General features: G+C 54.8%; 1 protein-coding gene across 7 annotated transcripts in view; it reads left to right on the top strand.

Moving 5' to 3' along the window:
* The window catches only part of LETM2 (leucine zipper and EF-hand containing transmembrane protein 2), a 43,907-nt gene that overhangs the window by 7,060 nt on the left and 11,034 nt on the right, over positions 1-25,813 (top strand). For 2 of the 7 annotated variants that reach the window (XM_075910991.2, XM_075910992.2), the window contains exons 6-11: positions 267-470; positions 1,628-1,747; positions 2,693-2,803; positions 4,248-4,337; positions 6,508-6,582; positions 23,811-23,941. In XM_075910991.2, coding sequence (XP_075767106.2) covers positions 267-470; positions 1,628-1,747; positions 2,693-2,803; positions 4,248-4,337; positions 6,508-6,582; positions 23,811-23,941 — 731 coding nt within the window. Of the gene's footprint in view, positions 1-266; positions 471-1,627; positions 1,748-2,692; positions 2,804-4,247; positions 4,338-5,418; positions 6,478-6,507; positions 6,583-7,270; positions 8,746-8,770; positions 11,309-11,336; positions 12,478-23,810; positions 23,946-25,813 lie in introns of those variants that run through there. The other 5 variants (XR_012897982.2, XR_012897983.2, XM_075910994.2 and 2 more) reach the window with 5 other exon arrangements.

The following is a 25,813-nucleotide window of genomic DNA, read 5'->3' as shown; positions in this document are numbered from 1 at the left end:
GTCTTTATCTTCATTCTTATTTTAACCAGCAGAGAGAAAAACCTTTCGCCACTTAAACTTCCTTATGCAAAGTCTCAGAGCATCCTAGAAACAATCTTCTGTTTTCAGACCCTGGACTTTATTGGCTACCAACAAAAACCCTGACGTGACATGGCTGGGGGGAGTGTGAGAGTGAGGACTGGATCCAGGTGGCCTAGTTTCTGCTTCTAGCTCTGCCAGTGGCTGCTGAGGAACATCCTAGCTGATGCCTTGGCTTTGTCGTGCAGGTTCGTCATACAGGCCAGCAGCCCAGCACCCAGGAGATCGTGCGCTTCTCCAAACTCTTTGAGGATGAGCTGACTCTGGAGCACTTAGAACGGCCACAGTTGGTAGCCCTCTGCAAGCTGCTCGAACTACAGCCCATTGGCACCAATAACTTGCTGCGCTTCCAGCTTTTGATGCAGCTCAGGTCTATAAAAGCAGATGATGAGGTAAGAGACTAAACCAAATAGCACAGACTCGGTGTGATCTGATGATTAGTACAGGCACCTGGATTCTATTCTGGTTTTGCTAGTTACTTCCAATGTTCCTTCTAACTCTTTCCATCCATGTGTAGAATAACTTTTATGTGCACCAATGCATGTGTGGATGTGGACCACTTGTAGGCACACATGCTACGGGCACTGTGGGTGCTCCATTATACGGGTGTGCAGCATTTGAATCTCTCCTGGGTGGCCACCTGACCCGCTCAGCTTTCGGGGAACATTGGTAATTTTCCCTCTCTGAGATGCTGTTTGCTTCTCTGATACTATAGGTGTGTTGCTGCCCATGTGATTGGGGAGGGGTGATTCTTACTGTTTTATAATCGGGTTATCCCATGAGCGGCTCTGAGGAAGTAGAGGGTTAGTAATTGAGCCTTCCAGTGCCTTCTATTGGGTCTACTGAGGAACACGTCTCCGATGACTCAGGGTGGGTGTTCAGAATTAAGGTGGTGGCCTCCTGGGGTCTCAGGAGCCTGTAGCAGTGAAAAATTGCAAAGCCCCGTCTCTTGTGCTACTACAGTTTTGTCATGCCTAGTTCTATAGGAACTTTGGGCCGTTACTGCTGTAACTAGTGATCTGAATTCAGGGTGCAGTTGTGCCAAATTCATTCCTGTCACTGTCTGAGCTTGGGAGCATGGTGCATGAGGAAATCTGGCACTATCATGAGCCATGAATGAAGACTCCGAGGGCTTTTTGTTAATCGGCTACGTCCCAGCTCCTGGCTGCGTCAGACTTAAGCATATGTGATAGACCAATTTTTACAAATCCAGCCCTGAAAATCTTTATGCATGTGAGTTAAGTTCCCTGTGAGTGGCTGCTCTGCAGTTCTGTAGGAGCCCCCAGGAGCGTGGAGTTTCTCATGTGTAAGCACTTGGAGGATCAGGCTCAATTTTAGCTGTTCAGCATGCAGCTAGGCAGTCGGGAATGGGCTGTCTGCTGCTGAATCCCAGTTCTGTTCCCTTCCCTCCTGGCACTAGCAGGGATTGACTTGTTTGTTCTTTGCTCCCCTCTAGTACAAGCTTGCAGCTCTGTGCTGCCGGCCGTAGTGAATGAACTAGGGTTTGCGCTTTAGGAGCCCTGGCTGTGACTGTCCCTTTCCCTTGCAGATGATCGCTAAGGAAGGTGTCGGTGGGCTCAGTGTGTCCGAGCTGCAGAGTGCGTGCAGGGCCAGAGGCATGAGGTCACTGGGGCTCACCGAGGAGCAGCTGAAAGAACAGCTCAGCCAGGCAAGTAGGGCCTTGCCCACTCCTGAAGTCTTGGAGTGCTGCAGCCTGGATGTATACGGCCCTTAAAGGGGCCATGCTCAGTCTTCAGCCAGACCGGCTTTGAGAGCTGATCGGTCTTGCCCTGAACATTCACACCGCTGTCTTGTAACGGATCCTCGTGTGCGCGGCCGACCTGCACGACAAAGCATGTTGCTGGTGCTAATGCCCAGTTGAAAAAGATGGTGGCTGATGAGCACTGCGTGCGTGTACCTGTCAAGGCCGCAGCACCCCAGGGGTTACTTAGGCGGCTGGAGCAAGGAAGGCCTTGCATGTGTAAGAGGGCAGTGCTGGGGCAGATAAGACATTGGAACTCGTCTGTATAGGGAATCGCAGATTCCAAGGTGAGAAGGGGCCGTTTGTGAGCCGCTAGTCTGTCCTCCTACAAAACGCAGGCCAGAGAATGCCCCCACAATAATTCCCGGAGTAGATCTTTTAGAAAGAGATCTGCATTTCTTTAAACATTGCCAGTGTTGGTGGCACCCCCGCCTCGCACTGCTGGAACTCTGAACTGGGGAGGGGGTCTTATTCCTCAGTGGTCAGGGCAGCCATTGCCACTGCTAGATACAATATAAAGTGGCAGCCTGAACACTTAACAGCCCTATTGCCACAGGAAAATCAATGCCAGTCTCGCAGTCCCCAGTAGCTAACCTGCGTTCCTCAACTTCCCCTCCAGCTTCACCGTGTGCCGTCGTCCTCGCTGCCCTTTGAAACTATTTATTGCTGCTGTGAGCTGGTAAACAGCTGCTGCCTTTCACCTCTGGAACTAGGCTGAATCTTGAGCAGCGTGATCTCCAGAGCTCTTCCGGAGAACAAGTGCTAAAGGATCCTCTGTGAACTGATGTTTAAACAGCTGAGACTGAACCAATTCTAAATCACCCTCTTTCCCTCCTCTCCCCCCTTCTGTAGTGGCTAGATCTACATCTAAAGGAGAATGTGCCTCCTTCGCTGCTGCTGCTTTCTCGTGCCTTGTACTTGATAGACGTGAAGCCGAAACCTGCTCAGGTGTCGCAGAATGAGGTGAGTGGGCTGCAGAGCAGCAGGTAGCCTCTGGACGTGGTCCCAGTTAAAATCTTTCAGCAGGGTCAAAGGATTTAGCTGCACACCAAGCGTCCGTCACACCCGGCACGTGTCCTGCCAGACACTCGCTCTGACACAGCGGGTTGACGTAGTGACTAGCTGGTGCGTGGGGACCTGTACCAACTGGGTGACCTCAAGTCAAGCGGGACATTTCCCAGCTGCCTCTGTAGAGATAGTGATGGATGGGGGTTCACGCTGCTTATCTGCATTTTTATGGCTGCCCTAATAAATTAGTCACCATGCTGGAAGCTAACAAACTTGGTGATGAAACATCTCATGTTGTACAGGGCTCCCATCCTGTGAAAAACTTGAGGGCTCAGCTTAGATACTGGAAACAGCAGCACAGCTTGAACCACTGTGGTCCAGGATGGCCATGGATGTTGCTGAACTACAGAGCTCCAGCACCATGGTTGCTGGGAGCAGAGCCTGCAGGGCTGCTGTAGCCAGGGGACCAGGGACAGCAGTGCCAAGTGGCTGAAGAGGAGGCCAGTAGGGAAGTGCCGCCCCCCAATGTTCCCTGGTCCGTTAAACTCTCTTGTCCGGGACCAGGGAGGTCCTACCTGTATTGGCTTCAAAAGTGCCAGTTACCAAGGTTCTCATGAGCCCCGGTCATGGACCTGTGCCCCATGGTGCTGTATTGACCCAGAACAAATCAACCCAACAGTCCCTGCCCCAAAGAGATTACCATGGAAGGAAAAGCTGAGAGAACAGCTGAACGCAGACAGACCGATGGGCTGGTACCAGGCAACGGACACACAGAATTGGTCCGCCTCCTCGGCGGTGCTCTCAGCACAGCTGCTGTCTCGCTGTTAGTCCAGTACTTCCTCCAGTGGCGTGTTCGTATGCTCGGTTTGGGGGTTAATAGAACTTGCAAGCCGACAGCCTGAGGCTTGGTCTTTCCCGTGAACATGTCCATGTGGGCTGCTTGGAGTGACTAAGTAATTAACCTGAGACCTGCTTTGCAGAGGAGCGGCCCGCTCACTGCTTCAGTTGGCTGTAGGTGGAGGTGAAGTGTGCTGAGCTTCACTGAAGATCTATCCTTCTGTTACTCCAGGGGCTTAGTCATCCCACATCTGCCCAGCCCTTGGCGTGCTTGAGATGCTCCTGCAGTATAAATCCTAGTGCGAAGCGTCTGTCCATTATGCAAACTGGACATGCTTCTGCCCGGACAAGTCAGATGCGTAAGCGAGCACTTTTTTGCTTGCCTTTTCCTTATTAATGTTCTAATTGTTGCCTAAAAGCAGACTTGGATGGAGATTGGACCTAAACAGTGTAGGAATCATGGGGCTAAGGAACTCCGCTTTTGCCTCTCTACTCACTGGCTTGGAGCGTGAGTCTGTGTAAAATACAAACAGCCATATTGAGCTGTTTCTTCTTTCCTCAGGTTCGGGTTAGTGAGGCTGCCGCAGAAGCACCAGTGTGCGAAGCTAAAGAAACCTTAGTGGATTCTGCACCCCTTGTGCAAGGAAGAAAGGTGAGGAAATGACGCTTTGCAAATGAGCAGGGCTCGACAAATTATGGGAAACCCTACTAGCCAGACAAAAGGGACTCGCCACCCTCCTCAAGTGTTTTTTTTTTTTTTTTAATGGCATAAATTCCTAAAAAGAATAAGAACAATAATTACTAATAGATTATTAATAAATATCTTATAAACCTACCTTTTCCCTCTGCTGCCATGTCTCCTCCCCTTGCTTCATCAGCTCCCCTGGTGCCTGCTGCCCCCCCACTCCTCACCCTCCTCTGCTGTCCTGATTCCTGCCCTTCTCACTCAGCCTTCCTGAGACCTGCCCCCCTCCACCAGCCCTTCTCTCCCCCATGCCCGCTCCTCCAGTAGCCCCACTCTGATCATGTGAGCGACCCCCTCCTCATCCCCTCTCCTAACACCTCCCTCTACACACCTGCCCTGCCTCTCTCCTCTGGTGCTGGTCCCTCCCCTGCAAGTGTCTGCCCTCCTGCTCCACCCCAGAATCCCCTGGCACCTGCACCTTCCCTTAGCCCTGCCCCCTCCTGGTGCCTCCCCCTTCCCTCACTGCCCCTGCCCCCTTTGCCCTCTTTTTCCCTGATGCCCACCCCCTCCCCACCCTCTGCCCCCGTTCCCCTCATGCCTCTGTGCCCTCACACATGCCTTGCCCCATCCCTGCCTTCCTCTTGCCCACAGGGTGATGCTGGGAGAGGAGAGGGTAAGGGCAATGGGAGCTGGGGGGGGGGGGCAGGGGGAGGTGCTGGGAGAAGGCTTCTTTCAAGCCTTCTCCCAGCACCTCCCCCCCCCCCACCCAGCCCCCAGTGCCCTTACCCTCTCGTCTCCCAGCATCATCCTGTTCCCCCTCCCACTGACCCCTCCCCCCTGCCCTTTTCCTCATTTTCTCCACTTGGCCTCCTGGCATTTCTCCCCTCCACCCTGTGCCTTAGTGACTTGCCCTTTCTGCTGCTGCTGCTTCTCAGCACAAGCCCTTTCCCCATATTTTTCCCCTTCCCTTCCCCTCCACTCAGCACAGCCCCTGCCCAGCCCTAGCCCCAGTCCCAGCCCTACCTGGCTTCTGCCTTCCACTTTGCAGGGTTGCCGGAGCCTTTCTGAATCCAGCGGTTGCCGGCCGTGACATCAGGACGCTGGGTCACGCCAGTGTCCTGGCGTCCCGCCCTCTGGCTCGCGCCCGCCTCCTCACACCGGAGCTGCACGCAGGCAGCCCGGCACTGAGAATCGCCGCACTTCCCCCTCCCCAGCGGCGCTCTGCTCCTTCACGGCCGGCGGACCGGATCGGGCTGCGCTGCCCATAGTGCGGGCTTCGGCCAGCCCGTTACAACGGCCCACCAGGCCAGTCCGCCCCTGCACTCGCCAGCTGGTAAAATCAACTCACCATGGGCGAGTGTGTTTGTCAAGCCCTGCAAATGAGTATCAGATCTGTAGGAAATGCAGCAGACTTGAGAAGCATGAATGACCGAACCTTATCGGAGTATCCCTGGTCTGGCCTCCTTAGCCAGCATTTGTGAATAGTGCGCGGGAAGGAATAGACACTCTTGGGCTAGGCAAGGGTTCCTGTCTGCCACTCGGTCACCCCAGCAGGAGAGGGTTGAAAGGGCAGAGGAAGCTGCAGTGGCATCGCATCTTGCACTAGTGCTGAAAGCCTTGCTGACCGTTCGAAAGAACGCCCCCGCTGATTGTCAGCAGAGCTCTCGGGAGATCGTTTTCCAACTCATTTTCCCTAACACAGTCACGTGCTGCTACCTCTGCTCACACTTCAGCTGTGAGACGACGATTCAATTATGAATCCTGTTAGAAGCTCCTCCCATGGAGACTTTTTCCAGAGGGCATTAACCTAAAGAATTGGAGGAGTTGGGGGCAAACTAGCTCGTGAAACTATGTGCGGCCAGAAAAAACTGGTGCAAAAAGATCTGATCACCAAAGTTGGATGAGTGAGTTAGTGTGATCCAAGGGGTCAAATTAGCAGCAATAGTGAGAGTTTAAAAAATAAAAACTTACCGATTTCCTAATAGAGGGTGGCTGTGGACTAGCTTCCAAAGCGAAGAAATGGAATCCCCAGCATCTACCATTAAAACTAGGGGTGCATCACAGAGAACTGCTGTGTTCTGGCTGGGACGTGGGTAAACCTGCACGTTAAAACACCTTTAATAATCTTCTCTCGAAGGCAGAAGAATTCATATCGCAGCCTTTGGAGAAGTTACCAGACCCTGAAGTATCTGTCCAGCCTCCCCCAGGAAAGGTGAGCTGCTAGCAGATCTAGGCCAGATTGTATAGGTTGGTTGAACTAGGGAAGTTCTAAACAGACCTTTAGAACTGCAGAGGGCTTGCCCATTCTTTCTACAGGTTGAACCTCTCTAGTCCGGCACCCTCAGGGCCTGACCGGTGCCAAACCAGAGAATTTGCCGAGTCATAGGAGGTCGATATTGTCTAGCATCACTGACACTGCCCCTGCTTGCTGGGCTCTGAGACAATATTGAGGGGTAGGTTAGGGCTAAAGAACAGCACAGAACATCGAGCGCCAGACCTGGTGACTATAAACAAACTTTATGGGACTGTGGGAAACTTGGCCACACCCCTGCTAAGTGGACATCTGGCTCATTGAAACCATGCCGGACCACGGATGTTGCCAGACCGGAGAGAGCTGGACTAGAGGTTCCACCTGTATGATGGGCAATCCATGCACCTTTGAATTCTATTTATCCTAACTTTGAATTCTCCTAACTGGAGAAATGTGCCGTCTTGTTCCAAACACATGGACACCAGCTGTCTGCCAAAATCCCTTTCCTACATCAATAACTACGAACGGGTATTGGAAGATGTATTTCCACCCTGAATTGCTTTGAAAAGCCTGGCATTTGTTGAATTTTGATGAACATGTTTGGACTGGGGATTGGGTTTTTTAAGCCTATAACTTTCTCTTACCCCAGACCAAAATGGAAGCATCTCAGAGCAGCAAGGCCAGTGCCAACGGCGTCTAGTCCTGTGCCAGCAAGGACCCAGGATCATGGGCACTGTCCGCGCAAGACTCCACTCCTCTGTACCTCATCTAACCCCACAACTGGGTTAGCAGTGTGCTGGCAGGCTCCCTCCCACACTGCGGCTCGCAGCCGTCTCCAGGGGGCCGCCTCGATCAATTCCAGATTGTTTTATTAGCAGCTAGGCCATGCAAAGGACACATTCCATTTAAAATACCCTCTATAAATTAAGTTATATTGTACATATGTAAATAGTGCCATTAAAATGCTCTAAGCTGTAATTTATCCCATGGCTGTGTCATACAATGAGGCTTTGTGCGCTTCGTTTCGAGGCAGCATGTTTGTTTTTACGAGGGGCTGGAGTGCAGAGGCGGGCCGGGTTTGGGGCTTTAGTAAAAATATCCCCCGTCTTCGTGGCGCAGTCAGGGCTTGATTTAATGGCTGAAGCCATTTGTACAGACCACAAGCCCTTTGGGTGCCCTTTGTTAGCGAATGTCTTGTGATCAGAACGGCTGACCTAGCTGTTGCAATTAAACTAACATGCGTTGCTGTTAAGTCTGTGTGGAGAAGACTAACGGCGGCGTTGCAAGAGGCAGGAGGGAGGGTCACCAGAGTCTGAGTGGAGAGATCAAGACTGTAGGAATTCAGTCTCTTGTCCTAGTTTAAAGAGAGCTTCCTCCATTGCATGCTGGGCCTGCGTCCTGCCCATGTTTGGCAGCAGCGTGGAGCCTCTAGCACAGACTTGCATGAGGGTCTCTTTCATAGCCCCATCTCCCTAGGAAGTGTGTAGCATGGCAAGGGGGCCGGGGGGAGGCTGACTTCCACCTTAAACAGTTCCGTTGTTTTTAAAATAGTCTGAGATCAGACTTGTCGTTTTAATTCTAATCATCTGGTCCTTAAAACTATCCACTAATGAGGAGGGTTGGAATACAGCAAGAATTGTTTACAAAAGTATTTCAGCCATACCCATCTTCCGGGCAGATTGCACAGGAAGAAACTGAGAAGTGGGGGGAGGGGAAGAGGCTGTAATTGAATGTTGACTGCCTGTGTCCGTAAATGATCAAAACTTTCTCGTTTTATGGACATACTGAACCTGTTTGACTGGAACGCCGAAAGTGGCTATGCATGGGAGCAGGTTGCGACTCCGTGTGAGTCACACGGAGTCCCTAGGCCCATCGCCTGGCGAAAGGGCCCATCGGCTCAGTCTTAGTAGGTTGTTTCATTAGGCTACCAGGCTCTTATTTCTGTGGGGCAGGGAGCATCTTCCAGTAGTGCTGTGTTCTGGGCTGGTAACGCCATGTGCTAGGGCCGTGCAAATCTCTGCTTTACAAAAGCAAGCGTTCTTTGAAGACGAAGAGCTATGTGTCTTGCTAGGGGTTCATAGAAGACCAATGTGATTCCAATAAATGCCATGCTGTTCTACCATCCTCCTCTCTCCCTTGGTTATTTTAGTGAGGAGGGCAGAGGACCCGTTGGCCGCATGCCTGTTCACCTTGCAGATTGCCTGTATCTTTGATAACAAGGAGAGCTCGGAAGGATCTAGACACCCAGGCTACATCAGCAGAAACGCTCCTGCCACTAAAACTAACCCACTGGCTGTTTCTCCTCCTTGAGGCACAGGTGACTCAAGTCACACGATGCTTGTGGGGTTGGTCAGACTGTACGTAGCGGCAAAAACTTCTGAACTGGGGGCGGAGTATGTGGTAGTGGGAACTAATGTTCCAGTTTTCTCAGAGCATTCAGGCAATGTGCTTTCAGTTCCAAACCCACCAGCTAGCCTTACAAAACAAACATGGTTTGCCAGGGACACAATGGGGCAGGGAGGGAAGGGAATCAGTGAATTAATCCAGTAACCAAGCACCATGCCACGACACAGCTGGTTCCCTAGAAAGCAGCAGGATGAGGGGGTGTTTGTGCTGGGATGCTGGCATGTGATGGAGCTTCTCCAGAGCAATCTACCAAGGCACATGAGACTCTGCCCTCGCAAGCGAATGCTGCGCCAGACTCCTGCACTCTTGGTATTGAACAGCAAGGGCTGCGTTTCGCACAGAACGGCGGTTTTGGCGGGAGGCAATTGTAGAAAAGCTGCTTTTCCCAGATCAGAGAGCACCGAGATAATCGACTTTCTGCCCGTTATGGAAGGGTATAATCACTGAGGGTGGGGGGCAGAGAGTTGATGTTACTGAAGGCTCAGTGGAGTTTAGCCAAAGTTACTGATCCTGCATTGGCTCACAAGGGCATTCTCTGCTAGCAATTGCCCAATTAGATGCTCGGTGAGACGTGTTGTTTAGCTAATGCTAATATGATTTCAGTGCGCTGCACTCCATCTGCTGGGAGTGGATAAACGCAGCAATTATATTATTGATAATTTCTTCCTGCTCCACAGTGCTGCCTGAAACTTGCCTAGCCCACAATCAATAGCTTACATTACTATTGTCAAGGGACATGTGCCTTCTAGCATTCTGCTGAAGGGGCCATGTAGTGATTAGGCCCTACGTGAGTGTGTCAAAGCAATCTGGATCAATGTTTCTGCAAAGGTTCAAGGCTGAAAACTATCCCTCCCATCTAATCAAATTGAGCATCATACTAATTAGCTTCCTAATTAATTAAATGAGAATGTGCTGCCTCTTAGAAATCTTTGTGTTTTAAATCTTTAATGGGCCATCCCTCATCAATCCAAAAACAAGAGTTTGTGCTGCTGGATAAGTGTATAAATGGGAGGATGACTTTGTTAACACACCTATTTTGTGCTTCTTAATCACTTGGTATATAAAGCATTGAAGTAACTGATAGAGCCAGCACTCAGAATGCATAGTGATCATGCTGTACTGAAAACCGCATGATAGTTAAAATAATCAGCAGTGACCATTAACAGCAGAGTGCCCCAAGGATGTGTTCTAGGACTGATTTTGTTCAACATCTTTATTAATGACCTGGATGAGAGGATGGATTGCACCCTCAGCAAGTTCGCAGATGACACTAAGCTAGGGAAAGAGGTAGATATGCTGGAGGGCAGTGATAGGGTCCAGAGTGACCTGGACAGATAAGAGGATTGGGCCAAAAAAAATCTGATGAGGTTCAACAAGGACAAGTGCAGAGTCCTGCACTTGGGATGGAAGAATCCCCAGCACTGTTACAGGCTGGGGACCGAATGGCTAAGTAGCAGTCCTGCAGAAAAGGACCTGGGGGTTACAGTGGATGAGAAACTGGATATGAGTCAACAGTGTGTCCTGGTAGCCAAGAGGGCTAATGGCATATTGTGGTGCATTAGGAGGAGCATTGCCAGCAGATCCAGAGAAGTGATTATTCCCCTTTATTCAGCTCTGGTGAGGCCACATCTGGAGTATTGTGTCCAGTTCTGGGCCCTCCACTATAAAAAGGATGTGGGCGCATTGGCGAGGGTCTGGCGGAGGGTGACCAAAATGATGAGGGGCTGGAACACATGACCTACGAGGAGAGGCTGAGAGATTTGGGTTTATTTAGTCTGCAGAAGAGAAGAGTGAGGGGGGATTTGAGAGCAGTCTTCAACTTCCTGAAGGGAGTTTCAAAGAGGCTGGCGAGAGGCTGTTCTCAGTGGTGACAAATGCAGAACAAGGAGCAATGGTCTCAAGTTACAGTGGGAGAGGTCTAGTTTGGATATTAGGAAAAACTTTCACTAGGAGGGTGGGGAAGCACTGGAATAGGTTACCTAGGGAGGTGGTGGAATCTCCATCCCTAGAGGTGTTTCTCAGCTTGAGAGAGCCCTGGCTGGATTGATTTAGTTGGGATTGGTCCTGCCTTGGGCAGGGGGCTGGATTTGATGACTCCTGAGGTCTCTTCTAGCTCTGTGATTCTATGATATTTAAATGGTCATCATTAGCCTTCAGAGTAACATCCACAGGCTCTTCAAGTTTAGGCATAAATGAAAATGTCCTATTTAGAAAGGCTGTTTGGGAAATGGGTCTGTGTTTTAGTAAACTACCTAGAGATCATTAATTATTCATCTTCTCTCCCCTCCTCTCCCCCTTTTTTCTTCAAGAGCGAATATACTGTTTGTGTCAAAACTGGAAAGCAGCTGTTGGATAAACTTCTCAACTTCTGCTTCCAGACCTGGTCAATCCATCTTTACAGTCCACAGTGCCCAGAGTACCTTGACTAGACGTATAACTGGTACATATCATCTGTTTAGTTCTCTGAGGTTTTTTCCACTTGAATAGTATTTTTTGCGCAATGTTAGTAAGTTACCTCTGCAACCGTAGTGCTGGGAACAGAGACTATTTGCATAGAGTGGAACCTCTGTTCTGAATGGATTGATCAACCACACCCCTCCTTTGGAACCGGAAGTCTGCAATCGGGCAGCAGCAGAGACAAAGAAAATACTGTTCAGTGCCATGTTAAATATAAACAGCCAAAAAAAGGGGGGGAAAGTTTAAAAAACACTGAGCAGGTAAGGTTACTGTTTCCCTGCTTGCTGCATTTCAATGAAGATGGGTGAACGCAGCCTTTTGGCTGCATAGTGAAGTTTCAAAGCTGCATTGAGTCAATGTTCAGATAAACTTTTGGAAGAACCCGTAACTTTTGACTATTGCAGCATTACGAATAATCTCTATCCTTGAGGTGTTTGTAACCCTGAGGGCCTGCACTACTTCTAATGCCTGGTGTGTCCTACAGCTGCACCCTACTGGCGCCATGCATTTGTCCAAACAAGCAGTGCCTGGCAGTCCCCGCTGAGGAGGACGGGGCGAGCGCAAGGCTCATGTCCCAGCTGCAGAGACACAGTGAGGGAAGGTGCAAAGTCGAGGAGCCCGGGTCTGGCTGCTGGGAGGAGGACGGCAGAGTCTGAAGGCCAGCGCAGGGCCCTTGAAGCAGGAATCTGTTTGGAAATCTTAATGGAAATGCGCCTTGCCCTACGCAGGCACAATGTCGTATCTTCTCCGGCCCTGCCGTGGTGAGAGCGAGCCTGGCCTGGGACCAGAAGTGCTGGGTGGGGCCTGGAATGGTTCTTGGAATGAAGCCGGTCAGGCTTCCCTGCAGAAGCTGGGAGCAGGAGGAGGTCTCTCGTTATTACCACCGAGCGCTCGGGGTGCCGGCGTTGGTTGGATGTACTCCTGGCGCTTTCGTCACGTGATCGTCGCTAATTGCGGGAGACTCCTGCAGGGTTGGAACGTTGGTGCTGCGCCGGGACAGGGAGGGACCGCCCAGCCCGAAGCAAGCTAGGGCACAGGGAGGGGAATGGGTACAGACAAAGCAGGTTCCTGGACAGGACTCCTGACTTATGCACCAGAGCGTGACTGGGGCCTGGGAGAGGGCGGGACTCTGAATTCTCTTCCACACCCCGGTGCAAGAGGCCCGAGGGCTGCCAAGCTTCATTCCACACGCACGTTGAGCTTTGTCCAGGGGAGGCAAGTGACCTTAGGGAGCAGGAGTTCTAAGGGAGCCGGCTCCGGAAGCACAGCCGCTCTGCTGCCCGGGCCATTGGCACACGCACAAAGTTATTCCCTGAGCCAGCTCACCACTTGGGGTGACGAACTAAAACCAGGCCAGCCTTGTGATGAGCAGCACAGGGCTGCTGAACCCCTCAGCAGTGCACCCGCAGCAGCCTCAAACCTTTCCCTGCACGGAAGCAGAGATCGCTTTCAGGACCAGAGGCAGGTGAAAGCGAACGTGTGGCAATGAGAGGGGGCCCAGCCAGGCTGTAGCTGGCCCCTGTGTCCTGCCCTGGCCCCAGCGCCTTGCAGAGCAGGGAGGGAGGGAGCAGGCGGGACTAGACTCTTCTGAAGTTGCCTGTGGGAGGCTGGTTTGCACAAGAAGCGCTCACAATTAGAGGCATGGTGTTTTCTGGGAGTGCCAATGAGGTCACCATTACTCACACGCACCCTGCCGTTTCGTCTGTGCCATTAAATCTTTTGGGGAGGGGGAGACTAGAGCGGGGCTTCTGTGGAAGGAGGAAGATCTCGCCTACGCTGCCGCAGCGACCGTCCCTCCCCAGATGCTGGCGTTTCACAGCCACTGCCACTTGCCTCCAGCAGGGAGCAGTGACGCCCAACTTTTGTGCAGCCGAGGCTCGCTGGCCCTGGGGGTTTCCCACTACTGGCTTTGGAAGGTTCATCTCAGAGTCCCTCCCTCCCCCCGGCCCTTTCGCAAGGGCTGCTGGCCTCATGCCACCCCAGCGAGGTAGGGAGGAGCTGCTCTCCTCGTCTGGCAGGCAGCCCGGGGCCCAGGTCCAAGGGTGATCGCAAAGGATGCTGGGCCCGTACACAGCTTTGAGGATGTTGGCTGAAGCAGCTTGCCCAAGGTCACCTAGACAGCGGAGCCCCCAGCGCCTGGACCCTAGCCCTGCCTGGACTTGAGCCCTTTGACAGCCTCAGAGGAGTCTGGATTTGGGGACCCAACTCAGTCTCCGGCAAGGGGAGTCTCTCGCCCGGATCAGTCTGACCCAGGGCCCGTACACAGAGACGTGGGCCTGGGGTGAACGGGAAAGCCGGGGCAGGAAATTGGACACCACCTCTCCTTCCCCATAGCCGCCCGGTGGTATCCCGCGGTGGCCCTGCAGAGCGAACAGGGCTTGCCAGTGCATTTCAAAACGCCTGCGTGGCAGCCTGTAGGCGACAGCGCGTGGCCCACGTGCTCTCCTTGGCCCGGGTGTGCCGTGTGCGTGTGCACAACACGATGCTGGCAGTGCCGGCGGGATGGATGGTATGTATGGAGTCTAGCACCGCCCACAACCCCTGCTGCCCCAGCTGAGAAGCCGGAGCCCGCCCACGTGCCGGGGTTGGTTCAGGCCCATCTCTCATAAATGTTAAAATGACTTGAATCACCCTGACCTCAGCTGGGACACCAATACGGCAGGACACAGACAATGCAGGGAGTGTGGGGAGAATGCTGGGGATAACTTCTTGGTACAAGTGCTGAAGGAACCGACCAGGGGCCATGTGCAGTTTGACCTGCAGCTCACAGACAGGGAGGAACTAGTAGGGGAAGTAGAGGTGGGTGACAACCTGGGAAGCAGCGATCATGAGATGGTAGATTTCAGGATCCTGACCAAAGGAAGAAAGGAGAGTAGCAAAATACAGACCCTGAAATTCAGAAGAGCAGACTTTGACTCCCTCAGAGACCTGATGGGCAGGATTCCCTGAGATGCTTACATGAAGGGGAAAGGAGTCCAGGAGAGCTGGCAGTATTTTAAAGAAGCCTTATTAAAGGCACAGGAAGAAACCATCCCGATGCGCATCAAGAAAAGCAAATATGGGAGGCGACCAGATTGGCTTTCTGGGGACATCCTTGCTGAGCTTAAACACAAAAAGGAAGCTTACAAGAAGTGGAAACTTGGACTGATGACTAGGGAGGAGTATAAATATATTGCTCGAGAATGCAGGGGAGTTATCAGGAAGGCAAAAGCGCAATTGGAATTGCAGCTAGCAAGGGATGTGAAGGGGAACAAGAAAGGTTTCTACAGGCATGTTAGCAATAAGAGGCTGATCAGAGAGGATGTGGGGTCCTTTCTGGATGAGGGAGGTAACCTAGTGACTGATGATGTGGGAAGCTTTCTTTGCCTCTGTCTTCATGGACAAGGTCGGCTCCCAGACAAATGCACTAGGCAACGCAGTATGGGAAGGAGGTTGGCAGCTCTTTGTGGGGAAAGAACAAGTTAGGAACTATTTAGAAAAGCTAAACGCACACAAATCCACGAGCCTGGATTTAATGCATCCGAGGGCACTGAGTGAGTTGGCAAGTGTCATTGTGGAGCCTTTCGCCATTATCTTTGAAAACTCGTGGAGATCGGGAGAGATCCCAGATGATTGGAAAAAGGCAAATGTAGTGCCCATCTTTTTTAAAAAAGGGAAGAAGGACAATCCAGGGAACTACAGACCCTGGAAAAATCATGGAAGGGATCCTCAAGGAATCCATTTTGAAGCACTTGGAAGAAGGGAAAGTGATCAGGAATAGTCAGCATGGATTCACAAAGGGCAAGTCGTGCCTGACCAATCTGATTAGCTTCTATGGTGAGGTAACTGGCTCCGTGGGTATGGAAAAGTCAGTGGATGTGATATACCTTGACTTTAGCAAGGCTTTTGATACGGTCTCCCACAATATTCTTGCCAGCAAGTTAAGGGATTGTGGATTGGATAAATGGACTGTAAGGTGGATAGTGGTTAGACCGTCGGGCCCAGCGAGTAGTGATCAATGGCGCGCTGTCAAGTTGGCGGTCGATTTCTAGTGTAGTGCCCCAAGGATCTGTTCTTGGACCGGTTTTGTTCAACATCTTTATTAATGACCTGGATGAGGGGATGGATTGCACCCTCAGCAAGTTTGCAGATGACACTAAGCTAGGGGAGAGGTAGATACGCTGGAGGGCAGGGTTAGGGTCCAGAGTGACCTGGACAGATAAGAGGATTGGGCCAAAAGAAATCTGATGAGGTTCAGCAAGGACAAGCGCTGAGTCCTGCCCTTGGGACGGAAGAATCCCCAGCACTGTTACAGGCTGGGGACCGAATGGCTGAGTAGTAGTTCTGCAGAAAAGGACCCGGGGGTTACAGTGGATGAGAAACTGGATATGAGTCAACAGTGTGTCCTGGTAGCCAAGAGGGCTAATGGCATATTAGGGTGCATTAGGAGGAGCATTGCGAGCACATCCAGAGAAGTGATTATTCCCCTTTATTCAGCTCTGGTGAGGCCACATCTGGAGTATTGTGTCCAGTTCTGGGCCCCCCACTACAGAAAGGATGTGGACGCATTGGCGAGGGTCCAGTGGAGGGTGACCAAAATGATGACGGGGCTAGAACGCATGACCTACGAGGAGAGACTGAGGGATTTGGGTTTGTTTAGTCTGCAGAAGAGAAGAGTGAGGGGGGATTTGAGAGCAGCCTGCAACTCCCTGAAGGGGGGTTCCAAAGAGGATGGAGAGAGGCTGTTCTCAGTGGTGACAGATGCAGAACAAGGAGCAATGGGCTCAGGTTGCAGTGGGGGAGGTCTAGGTTGGAGATTAGGAAAAACTCTTTCCCTAGGAGGGTGGTGAAGCGCTGGGAGGGGTTCCCTAGGGAGGTGGAGTCTCCATCCCTAGAGGTGTTTAAGTCTCGGCTTGACGAAGCCCTGGCTGGGTTGATTTAGTTGGGATTGGTCCTGCCTCGGGCAGGGGACTGGACTTGATGACTCCTGAGGTCTCTTCCAGCCCTAGGATTCTATGACTAGTGTGGCAATCGGGGTGGAGGGGTTTGCTTGTTCCCTAGAACTGCCTGGTTGGTAGGTTTACTCTGTGGCTATAGGACGGCTGGTTGCACCTGCCACTACTGCAGCCAGTGAGCTCCTGCTGCCCATTCTCATTTCACCACCACCACCTCAGCCTGGTTTGCAGACTCCCTTCCCTTCAGAGCCCAGAACAGGTCTCTCTGGGGGACAGTTTCTAATCAAGCAAGCAGGACCCTTGCCATTAGCAGGAGCCAACTAACCAAAGTGGAGGCAGGTGCTCCTTGGGGCAGGGCCCTTGCAGGAGGCCCACTTATGCCGAGAGAAGCTGTGTGATGATCGTTAGCATCTGCTTTAGGTAGTGCCTAGGGTTGCCAGGTGTCCGGTATTCGCACCTTCTGTCCGGTAAAGAAATTGAGAAAATACTGGACATATCAAATGTGGATTGTGATGGAATGTCACGTGTGTCTGGGATCTTTGTTGAAACCACCTGGCAGCCCTAGCTGAGAGTGGACAAAGCACTAGAAGGGGCAGTCCAGACTTTCCCCATCCCTGCTCACCCAACTGGAGTTGCTAGTGGGAAAGCAGAGATGCTGCTGGAGAGCAATTTGCAGTGAGAGAGACAGAGGGGAGAGAAGTCAGAGTCCATACTATGGGTCTTAGTGTAACCCACACACCTAGTGTGGTTCACTGTCCCATGCAGTGGCACCGAGACACAGCAACAGATAAGACCTCCAGAGCTGGCTTTTAGCTCAAAGGGTAGAGGCTCCTATACTAAGTGTCAGAGGTGCAAGGTTCAAATCTCCAGGTGGTGGTTACATTAGCATTTGGAGGGTTCCAGCTTCCTCAACCCTTGCGGGCAAAAGCCCCGTGCGCACTACACCCTGCTGGACTTAGCTCATTTAAAGAGCTGTAGCAGCCCTCCAATCATGACCTAGCGTGTGCGCGCACACAGAGTCTAGCTGTTGCAAGCAACCCTACAATAACAAACCCATGCCTGCGTGCCAGGGAGTTTGCTCAAGAAATCATTTTCCGGGGTAATTAAAAGCCAGCGAGCGGGACCGTTTCCCAGCTATGAACATTCTCTTGACAGGCCCTTTTGAAGGCGGCCGTCCTGGTTAAGAAGCTGCCCTAAGAAATTGGGATGCACAGACTCAGCCGATCATTAGTGTGTGCCGTAATGAGGAGGGGTCTAAACCAACAAGACTTCAAAGGGCTCCGTTGCTCCGCGCCGGCAGCAGCAGCCGCAGCTTCAAAGCCCGAGTGCTGGTGCCGCATCCCGACCTGTTCCAGCCAAGTAGAAATGAACAACAAAATTACTTGAACTTCCGAACTCTGAGGCCGGCTGCTTGCGACCCGCCCCCCCGTTCTGCAATCCTGAGTGCCGTCCAGCTGAGCTGCGGGCGGATGAGGGCAGCGCTCCATGTGCGGCTACCAGAAAAACACTGCCTAACGACCGGCCAAGCCACCCACGCAGCCTACCTCTCCGGAGGCCAGCAGCCCACCCGCGAAAGGGGCACTGCTGTGTGCCAGGAAAGGTCCCGCACCAGCCCCCGCCGGCTCCGGAAGGGGGAGGCCAAAGCACGCACCCCAGCAACAAAACTGTTGGGAAAGGGACTCCCCTCCCCCCGCACCGAGTCCCAGTCCAATCCACCGTGCTAGAGGGTCCTTTGTAGATCACCAGGAGCAGACCTGGTTCCTCCTTTTCCGTGCGCCAGGCTTTCGGCTGCACTGTGCACTGCCTCCCGGCCGGCCCCCTTCTGAGCCTCTCAGCCCAGCGCCAGCTCCAGCCGGTGCCCCCCTCCCAGGGTGGTTCTTACGGACACACCCCACACTCCTCTGCCTCCCTAGAGCTGCCCCCATGGGCGCGCACTGCCTTGCACAGAACAACTCCGCAGGCTGCAGCCTGTTTCTTTGCTGTCTCACTAGGGGTAGAAACAGGGCGGGTGCAGCAAGACCCTGGGCCCAGACCCGGCTCTCTGGGTAGGGACAGAAAAAGCAAAAGCCACTACGAAAACCATGCAGCAGCTTTGGCTGCAGACGTTGCCTCTCCTGCCCTTTGGCAAGCCAGCTGCAAGGGCAGGGAGAGCGGGAGGCAGCTCCCCCAGGGTCGCCGCTGCAATGCAGCAAATATTTCCCAGGTTCCGCTTGCTAAGGGAGAAGAGATGGCTCCCAGCGCCGGGACGGGGCTGCCAGGTGGTCCCCATCTGGAGCCCGCAGTGAGGGGCGAAGCAGCCACCTGGGTCCCTCTGAGCCAATGTGGTTAGCCCAGAGATGGCCCAGGGTTGCAGGCCAGAGAGCTGAGCCGCAGGGAGGCTGGAAAGAATGACGTGGTATGGAAGTAAAGCCCGGAACAGAACCCTGGCAGCCTGCGCCCGGGAGAGCTGAGCCGCCGTGAGAACACCGCATCTTCCTGGCTCAGCTCCAGGCTCCGTGGCTGGGGCGAGAGCAGCTAGCCAGGCCTCGGCGGGTCCTGTTCCCTGTCTCAGCCCACCCTGGGGCCTCTTTTCTGAGTGAGGGCAAGTGCATCAGGCCAGGGGAGCCGACTGCATTCCTGGGCCCAGTGCGAATGCCATCACCAGGGGAGGAAAGGAAACGAGCAAACGTTACGTAACGAGATTTTTACTAACAAGCTCACCCTACAGACCAAGCGCCCCAGGGCGTGTTCTGGCGAGCAAGTGTCCACCTCTTCCGGCCTCAGAGACAGAAAAAATATGTCTCTCTCTCTCTGTCGGGGGCTGATACACTCAGGACGTGTCACCGTCTCTCTCGTGCGGATGGATACGCTCAGGACGTGTCGCCGTCTCTCTCTCTCTGTCGGGGGCTGATACACTCAGGACGTGTCGCCGTCTCTCTCGTGCGGATGGATACGCTCAGGACGTGTCGCCGTCTCTCTCGTGCGGATGGATACGCTCAGGACGTGTCGCCATCTCTCTCTCTCTGTCGGGGGCTGATACACTCAGGACGTGTCGCCGTCTCTCTCGGGCGGATGGATACGCTCAGGACGTGTCGCCATCTCTCTCTCTCTCTGTCGGGGGCTGATACACTCAGGACGTGTCGCCGTCTCTCTCGTGCGGATGGATACGCTCAGGACGTGTCGCCATCTCTCTCTCTCTGTCGGGGGCTGATACACTCAGGACGTGTCGCCGTCTCTCTCGGGCGGATGGATACGCTCAGGACGTGTCGCCATCTCTCTCTCTCTGTCGGGGGCTGATACACTCAGGGCGTGTCGCCGTCTCTCTCGGGCGGATGGATACGCTCAGGACGTGTCGCCGTCTCTCTCGGGCGGATGGATACGCTCAGGACGTGTCGCCGTCTCTCTCTCTGTCGGGGGCTGATACACTCAGGACGTGTCGCCGTCTCTCTCGTGCGGATGGATACGCTCAGGACGTGTCGCCGTCTCTCTCTCTCTGTCGGGGGCTGATACACTCAGGACGTGTCGCCGTCTCTCTCGTGCGGATGGATACGCTCAGGACGTGTCGCCGTCTCTCTCGTGCGGATGGATACACTCAGGGCGTGTCGCCGTCTCTCTCGGGCGGATGGATACGCTCAGGACGGGAATGCAGTTTGGAAGGCGTGGCTGTCCCTCTGCATGTGAGGTAGCGGCGGGGCAGAAGCAGTCTGGACCTGACCTGTCGTGTGTTCTCCTCAGGCCTCCCCCGAGGAAAACAGGAGTTGCAAACAAATGGGCAGGTACACGCCACGAGGTGACAGGCCCCCCGCGACCCTGCCAGGCTGACCAGTTGCCATGTTTCCGACCAACACCAGAACGTGCCAGCACGGGAGTTGAGGTGCCGGGAGCTCTGCACCTGGCAGCAGCCCCTGGGGGGAGTCCGGGCCTTATACCTGGGGCTGCTTATCTATTATCCTCATCACCTGGGACCGAGCCTGAACTCATGCTGAGGCCTGCCTGCCGCAGGCTGTGGCTCTGGGGTAGGGCCCACAGGACTGCAGTCAGACTCTGCCACCGCGTTTGACTCGCCCATGGTGCACAGTTGGCCGCATGGAGCGTTGTAATGAGTAAAAGCCTTTAGTCTTAATAAGAGCCCACCAGCCTCTCCTTTGGGCAGCACTTTATCTACAGAGGAGCAGGCCTGGGGATGTTCCCGCTGCGGCTGGGCCTGACTGGCCAGATCTACCTCTTGTTTAACTCCCTCGGCCTACGCCTGCCAAGAGAGTGCTGAAAGGGCAATTATCTGGTCAAATTACCTCAAACTTTCGTAGCCAATGTCTAAGTGCACTTAGGAAAGGACTGAGTTCCAACGCTGGAGCAGACACAGATCTCGAATACTCATCTGGAGAACCTGCCTTCCCCCATTATCCTCTGTTAGATTGGATAAGAGATTCTCTTCAGAGCCATTTAAAGACTGAGAGAACAGCTTTCACGGGAACTTCATCCATTTGCAGGAAATTAAGGGTATTATCTCAGTAATTTTCTGCCTCCTTCTTGCACTGAAACTAGAAAAGCACCCAAGAATCGGAAACTGAACTCCAAGCACATTGATATTCTTAAAGTATTGCAACCTGTCAGAATAACGTTTTCCTTCTTCCAGGCTTGGTGGCACACACTGGACAATGCATTGTGTATCAGCAGAATTGCTAACCACTCAGTGCACAGTCAACCTATGGAACTCCTTGCCAGAGGATGTGGTGAACACCAGGGTTCAAAAAAGAGCTAGCTAGATTCATGGAAGTTAGGTCCATCAATGGCTATTAGCCAGGATGGATGTCCCTGGCCTCTGTTTGTCTGGAGGTGGGTAACAGGAGAGGGATCACGTTCCCTGCTTGTGTCTCTGAGCCTGGGGGAGCTCGCAGGTAGGAGGAAAAAAAACGGATTTGCTTTTAGGGTTTGCTCTGTGCATGGAGGGCCACTGGCGCCGGGCTCCCACAATGTCACTTTGGTACATTTGCTCCTCAGAGTACAAGTGCACCGAAGTGGCCCAGTTCTCAGCGCCGTGGGGCGTGCCACGAGAGCGCGCCACGCCTCAGTCCAGGTGAATGGCTAATGGATGAGGTGCCGCCGTGAGCCAAGCTTGTTCTGGGTTGAGTTGAAGCCCCGCCAGGCTGAGAGGTGTCAACTCCCCCTTCGATGAACCTGACTAGAAGCCCAAGCGTGGCCCAGGCGGGACAGAGGCGCGTTGTTTTGGGCAGGGGATGGTAGAGACACGAGCTGGGAGGGAGGGGCAGGAGCACGGGGTGACCCTGGCTCAGGGATGGCTCGGCAGCTGGAGCTGAGGAATGCCTTCGTCATACCGACGCTCTGCGCCCAGAATCTGGGCATTTGTAGGAACTCAACACCCAAAGAAAAGTTGCCGTGGAAACAAAAGAAACAACATTACCACCGGCCCGGCTGCCTCCTGGCAGCGCCTGCGGGATCCTGGCGTGAGGCTGCAGCCACAGGGAGCTGGGGTATTCCCGCGGCCCAGCCTGAGCGGCAGGCAGTGAGCCCGGGGGGAGCGGCGAGGACTGCGGCAGCCCAGCAGTTTCACTGCCCAGTTGTGAGCACCACAGGCAAGGAAAGCCTCGGCCCGGTTCCCTCGGCCAGCGCCCCGTCCAGGCTGCGCCCTGGTCGAGTCAGACGCGCCTGTTCGTCACGTAAGAACGAAGCCGTGCTCTGACCCGGCGCTTGGCATCAGCAGCTCTCGCAGCGCAGGGCGCCGGCCATCGCCGGCAGCGCCCCCTTTGACGGATGCTCTCCATTGCCCCGCAGCCGGGTCTGCTCAGCGGCACCCCTGCACCGGGGCTGCCTTACTACCCCCCGGTTCGGCAGGGACGGGCGCCCCAGATCAGGCAGCCCCATCGGTTTGCCTAGAGACGCCGTCCCCTCCTGGATGAGCAGGGTGACATGGCGGGGAAATTTACAGCCGGCTCCTTTGCCGTGCTCTGGCAGCTCTTTATAAAGCCGCAACTCGCCTGTGTTAATGGCCCTAGCCCACATGTGCTGGCTGCTGGGCGGGGCGGGGCCGGGATTGATTTTATTGATGTTCTTGCTACAAGGTTGCACATGATTAACTCAGTCTCTTTGCGACTTCATCCTCATTCCCAGCGTGCCCATTCGTTAGTAGTAGGTAGGTGGCCGTGTCAGCGCAGCATCCCGCTGGGATCCGCTCGCGCCGGCGCTCACCTGCGAGATGCTGCCGATGGCCCACCGGGGCCCCAGCTCACCTCTGTGCTCGGGGAGCGTTCGGGGTGCATGCACCTGGCACCCCCTTGGAGGGACCAGGCTGCAAGCTGCTGCTTCCGCAGACACAGGCCCACGGGCGCGCCGCCTCTGTCCACGGAGAACTGGATTCGTGACATGCTGGGCCTGCCAGCTCGCAGGCCTCGAAGTAGCCGGTGGAACGGAGGGAGGGGTCAACAGGCTGGCACTGTCAATTCAGCCGGGATGCATGGCCGGCTGTTCGACTCCGTCAGACCCACGCCAAAGGCCAGGCTCCAGTTTGCGGCTGAGAAGGGATGTTTGTGGAAGGCCATAAGAGCGGCCAGGCTTGGTCAGACCTATGGGCCCTCCAGCCCAGTGTCCTGTCTGCCAATGCCACAGAGGAAATGAACAGAACAAGGCAATTTTGAGTGAGCCAAAACCCAGCAAGGGCACCCAGGGTTGTGTCCCTGGCCATCTTGGCTAAGAGCATTGATGGACCGATTTGAACATAGCAAATTCTTTTTGGGTCTCCCTTATGCGTTTAGCCTTCCCAACATCCCCTGGCAAGGAGTTCCACAGGTTACTGTGTATTGGGTGAGGAAGTACTTCCTTCCTTCCTTAACCCTGCTGCCTCTTCATTTCATTGGGTGATTCCTAGTTCTGATGTTAGGTGGAGAGGTAAAGAACACTTCCCTCTGTGCTTTCTCCTCACCAGTCACGATTTTATAGGCCTCTCTCATATCCCCTTTCAACCATCTCTCTTCCAAGGGAACAGTTACCATCTTTTTCCTCTCTGCTCATATGGAAGCTGTTCCATCCCCTGAATAGTTTTGTCCTTCTGTGCACCTCTTCTGACTCTAATGCATCTTTGCTGAGACGGGGCGACCAGAAATGCACACAGTGCACCAGGGGCGGGTAGCAGGTGTCTTTAGGTAGTGACATTTGTGATATTTACTGTCTTCTTATCTGTCCCTTTCCTAACAATTCCCCACATAGTCCTGCCCTTGACATGGTTGTATCTTACTCCGCAAACAGTCCAACCAGAGCTACTGGAACTCCGGTCAAAACTACCAGTAGTCGGGTAGCACGTCAGAGACTAGCACCCAGGAAAGCGCGTGATTTGATGGCGTTTTGTTAATCTCTAATCTAAGATGCAGCAGGATTACATGTTGTTTCTACATTTATTAGGGTGTTGGAGCATCAGCTTTCTGGGAGCTACAGCTCACTGCCAGGAAAGGAAAGCAAAGCATCCTGAGATGGGACGGTGACATCAAATTAGAGCAGCATGGCTGTGGCTCATCCCCAGCAGCAGAGAGCAGGTGAGGCTACCTGCCTGGGAAATGACCTATTGTCACCCAGCACCACCCCATGTGTTTGTTCAGACCTTGGGTCAGGGTGTCAGATTTGCATTAGAATTCCAGCTCAGCAGTTTCTCCGTTCAGTCTGGGTTGGACGTTTTGGGGCCAAGAATGGCAAACTGCAAGTCCAAGGCTGGGTGCCCAGGGAGGTGAAAATGCTCCCCTGCTGGCTTTTGGATGTTGCCGTTGTTAAGGTCTGATTTGTGTCCCTTGAGTCTGTATGCAGAGGCAGGCTGGTTTGTCCGGTGGGCATGGCAGGGGGCATTGCTGGCACCTCATCCATCTGGCTGTGCAGCAAGCGAGTCCCTGAGGCTGGGACGGTGTAGATCAGTGGTCCCCAACCTTTTGGGGTGGCCGGGCGCCCGGAGCCACACACCAGGGTCTGGCACCACGCATGTGCCGTGCGCCCGGGGCAGAGGCTGCCCATGCGCCTCGCACCCGGGGCCGGCACCACGCATGTACCGTGCGCCCGGGGCAGGGGCCGCCCATGCGCCTCGCACCCAGGGCCGGCACCACGCATGTACCATGCGCCCGGGGCAGAGGCCGCCCATGCGCCTCGCACCCAGGGCCGGCACCACGCATGTACCGTGCGCCCGGGGCAGGGGCCGCCCATGCGCCTCGCACCCAGGGCCGGCACCACGCATGTACCGTGCGCCCGGGGCAGGGGCCGCCCATGCGCCTCGCACCCGGGGCCGGCACCACGCATGTACCGTGCGCCCGGGGCAGAGGCCGCCCATGCGCCTCGCACCCAGGGCCGGCACCACGCATGTACCGTGCGCCCGGGGCAGGGGCCGCCCATGCGCCTCGCACCCGGGGCCGGCACCACGCATGTACCGTGCGCCCGGGGCAGGGGCCACCCATGCGCCTCGCACCCGGGGCCGGCACCACGCATGTACCGTGCGCCTGGGGCAGGGGCCGCCCATGCGCCTCGCACCCGGGGCTGGCACCATGCATGTACCCTGCGCCCGGGGCAGGGGCCGCCCATGCGCCTCGCACCCGGGGCCGGCACCACGCATGTGCCGTGCGCCTGGGGCAGGAGCCACCCATGCGCCTCGCACCCGGGGCCGGCACCATGCATGTACCGTGCACCCGGGGCAGGGGCCACCCATGCGCCTCGCACCCGGGGCCGGCACCATGCATGTACCGTGCACCCGGGGCAGGGGCCGCCCATGCGCCTCGCACCTGGGGCCGGCACCATGCATGTACCGTGCGCCCGGGGCAGGGGCCGCCCATGCGCCTCTCACCCAGGGCCGGCACCACGCATGTACTGTGCGCCCGGGGCAGGGGCCGCCCATGCGCCTCGCACCCAGGGCCGGCACCACGCATGTACCGTGCGCCTGGGGCAGGGGCCGCCCATGCGCCTCGCACCCAGGGCCGGCACCACGCATGTGCCGCATGCCCGGGGACGGGGCCGGCCCACATTGTTCGGCGGGTGCACAGAAATGTCCTGGAGGGCGCCATGGCGCGTTGGGAACCACTGGTGCAGACAGAACTGGCAATGGGCTTTCTTGCAGGGACTGGCTCCTGGTGAGTGTGTCTGTTGCAGGGGGGTATTTGCTCAGGTTGCAGGGGAGGAGGAGGTGGAAGGAAGGCGCAACCCACTCAGGGTAATGAGAGACCAGACTTGGGCCCTTTCCCTGCTGCCCCTGGGGGGATGCCTGGGCCTGATTGTGGGGAGGGTGAATTGCACAGACACCAACGTACGGAAGCAGCCATGCAACCGAGAGGCCTGATTCTTCCCACCCGTCCGTCCGCCTTACCTGACACTCCCCGTCCTTCCCCCCCCCCGGAGAGCATGAGTCCTCCCAAGGGAGCGATCACCTGCGCTCTCCT

This window comes from Pelodiscus sinensis, chromosome 28 (assembly GCF_052426305.1).
Source record: "Pelodiscus sinensis isolate ZL-2025 chromosome 28, ASM5242630v1, whole genome shotgun sequence".
Lineage (NCBI taxonomy): Eukaryota > Metazoa > Chordata > Testudines > Trionychidae > Pelodiscus > Pelodiscus sinensis.
Note: the sequence above shows the minus strand (reverse complement) of the source record. Positions and strands in the feature narration are given on the sequence as shown.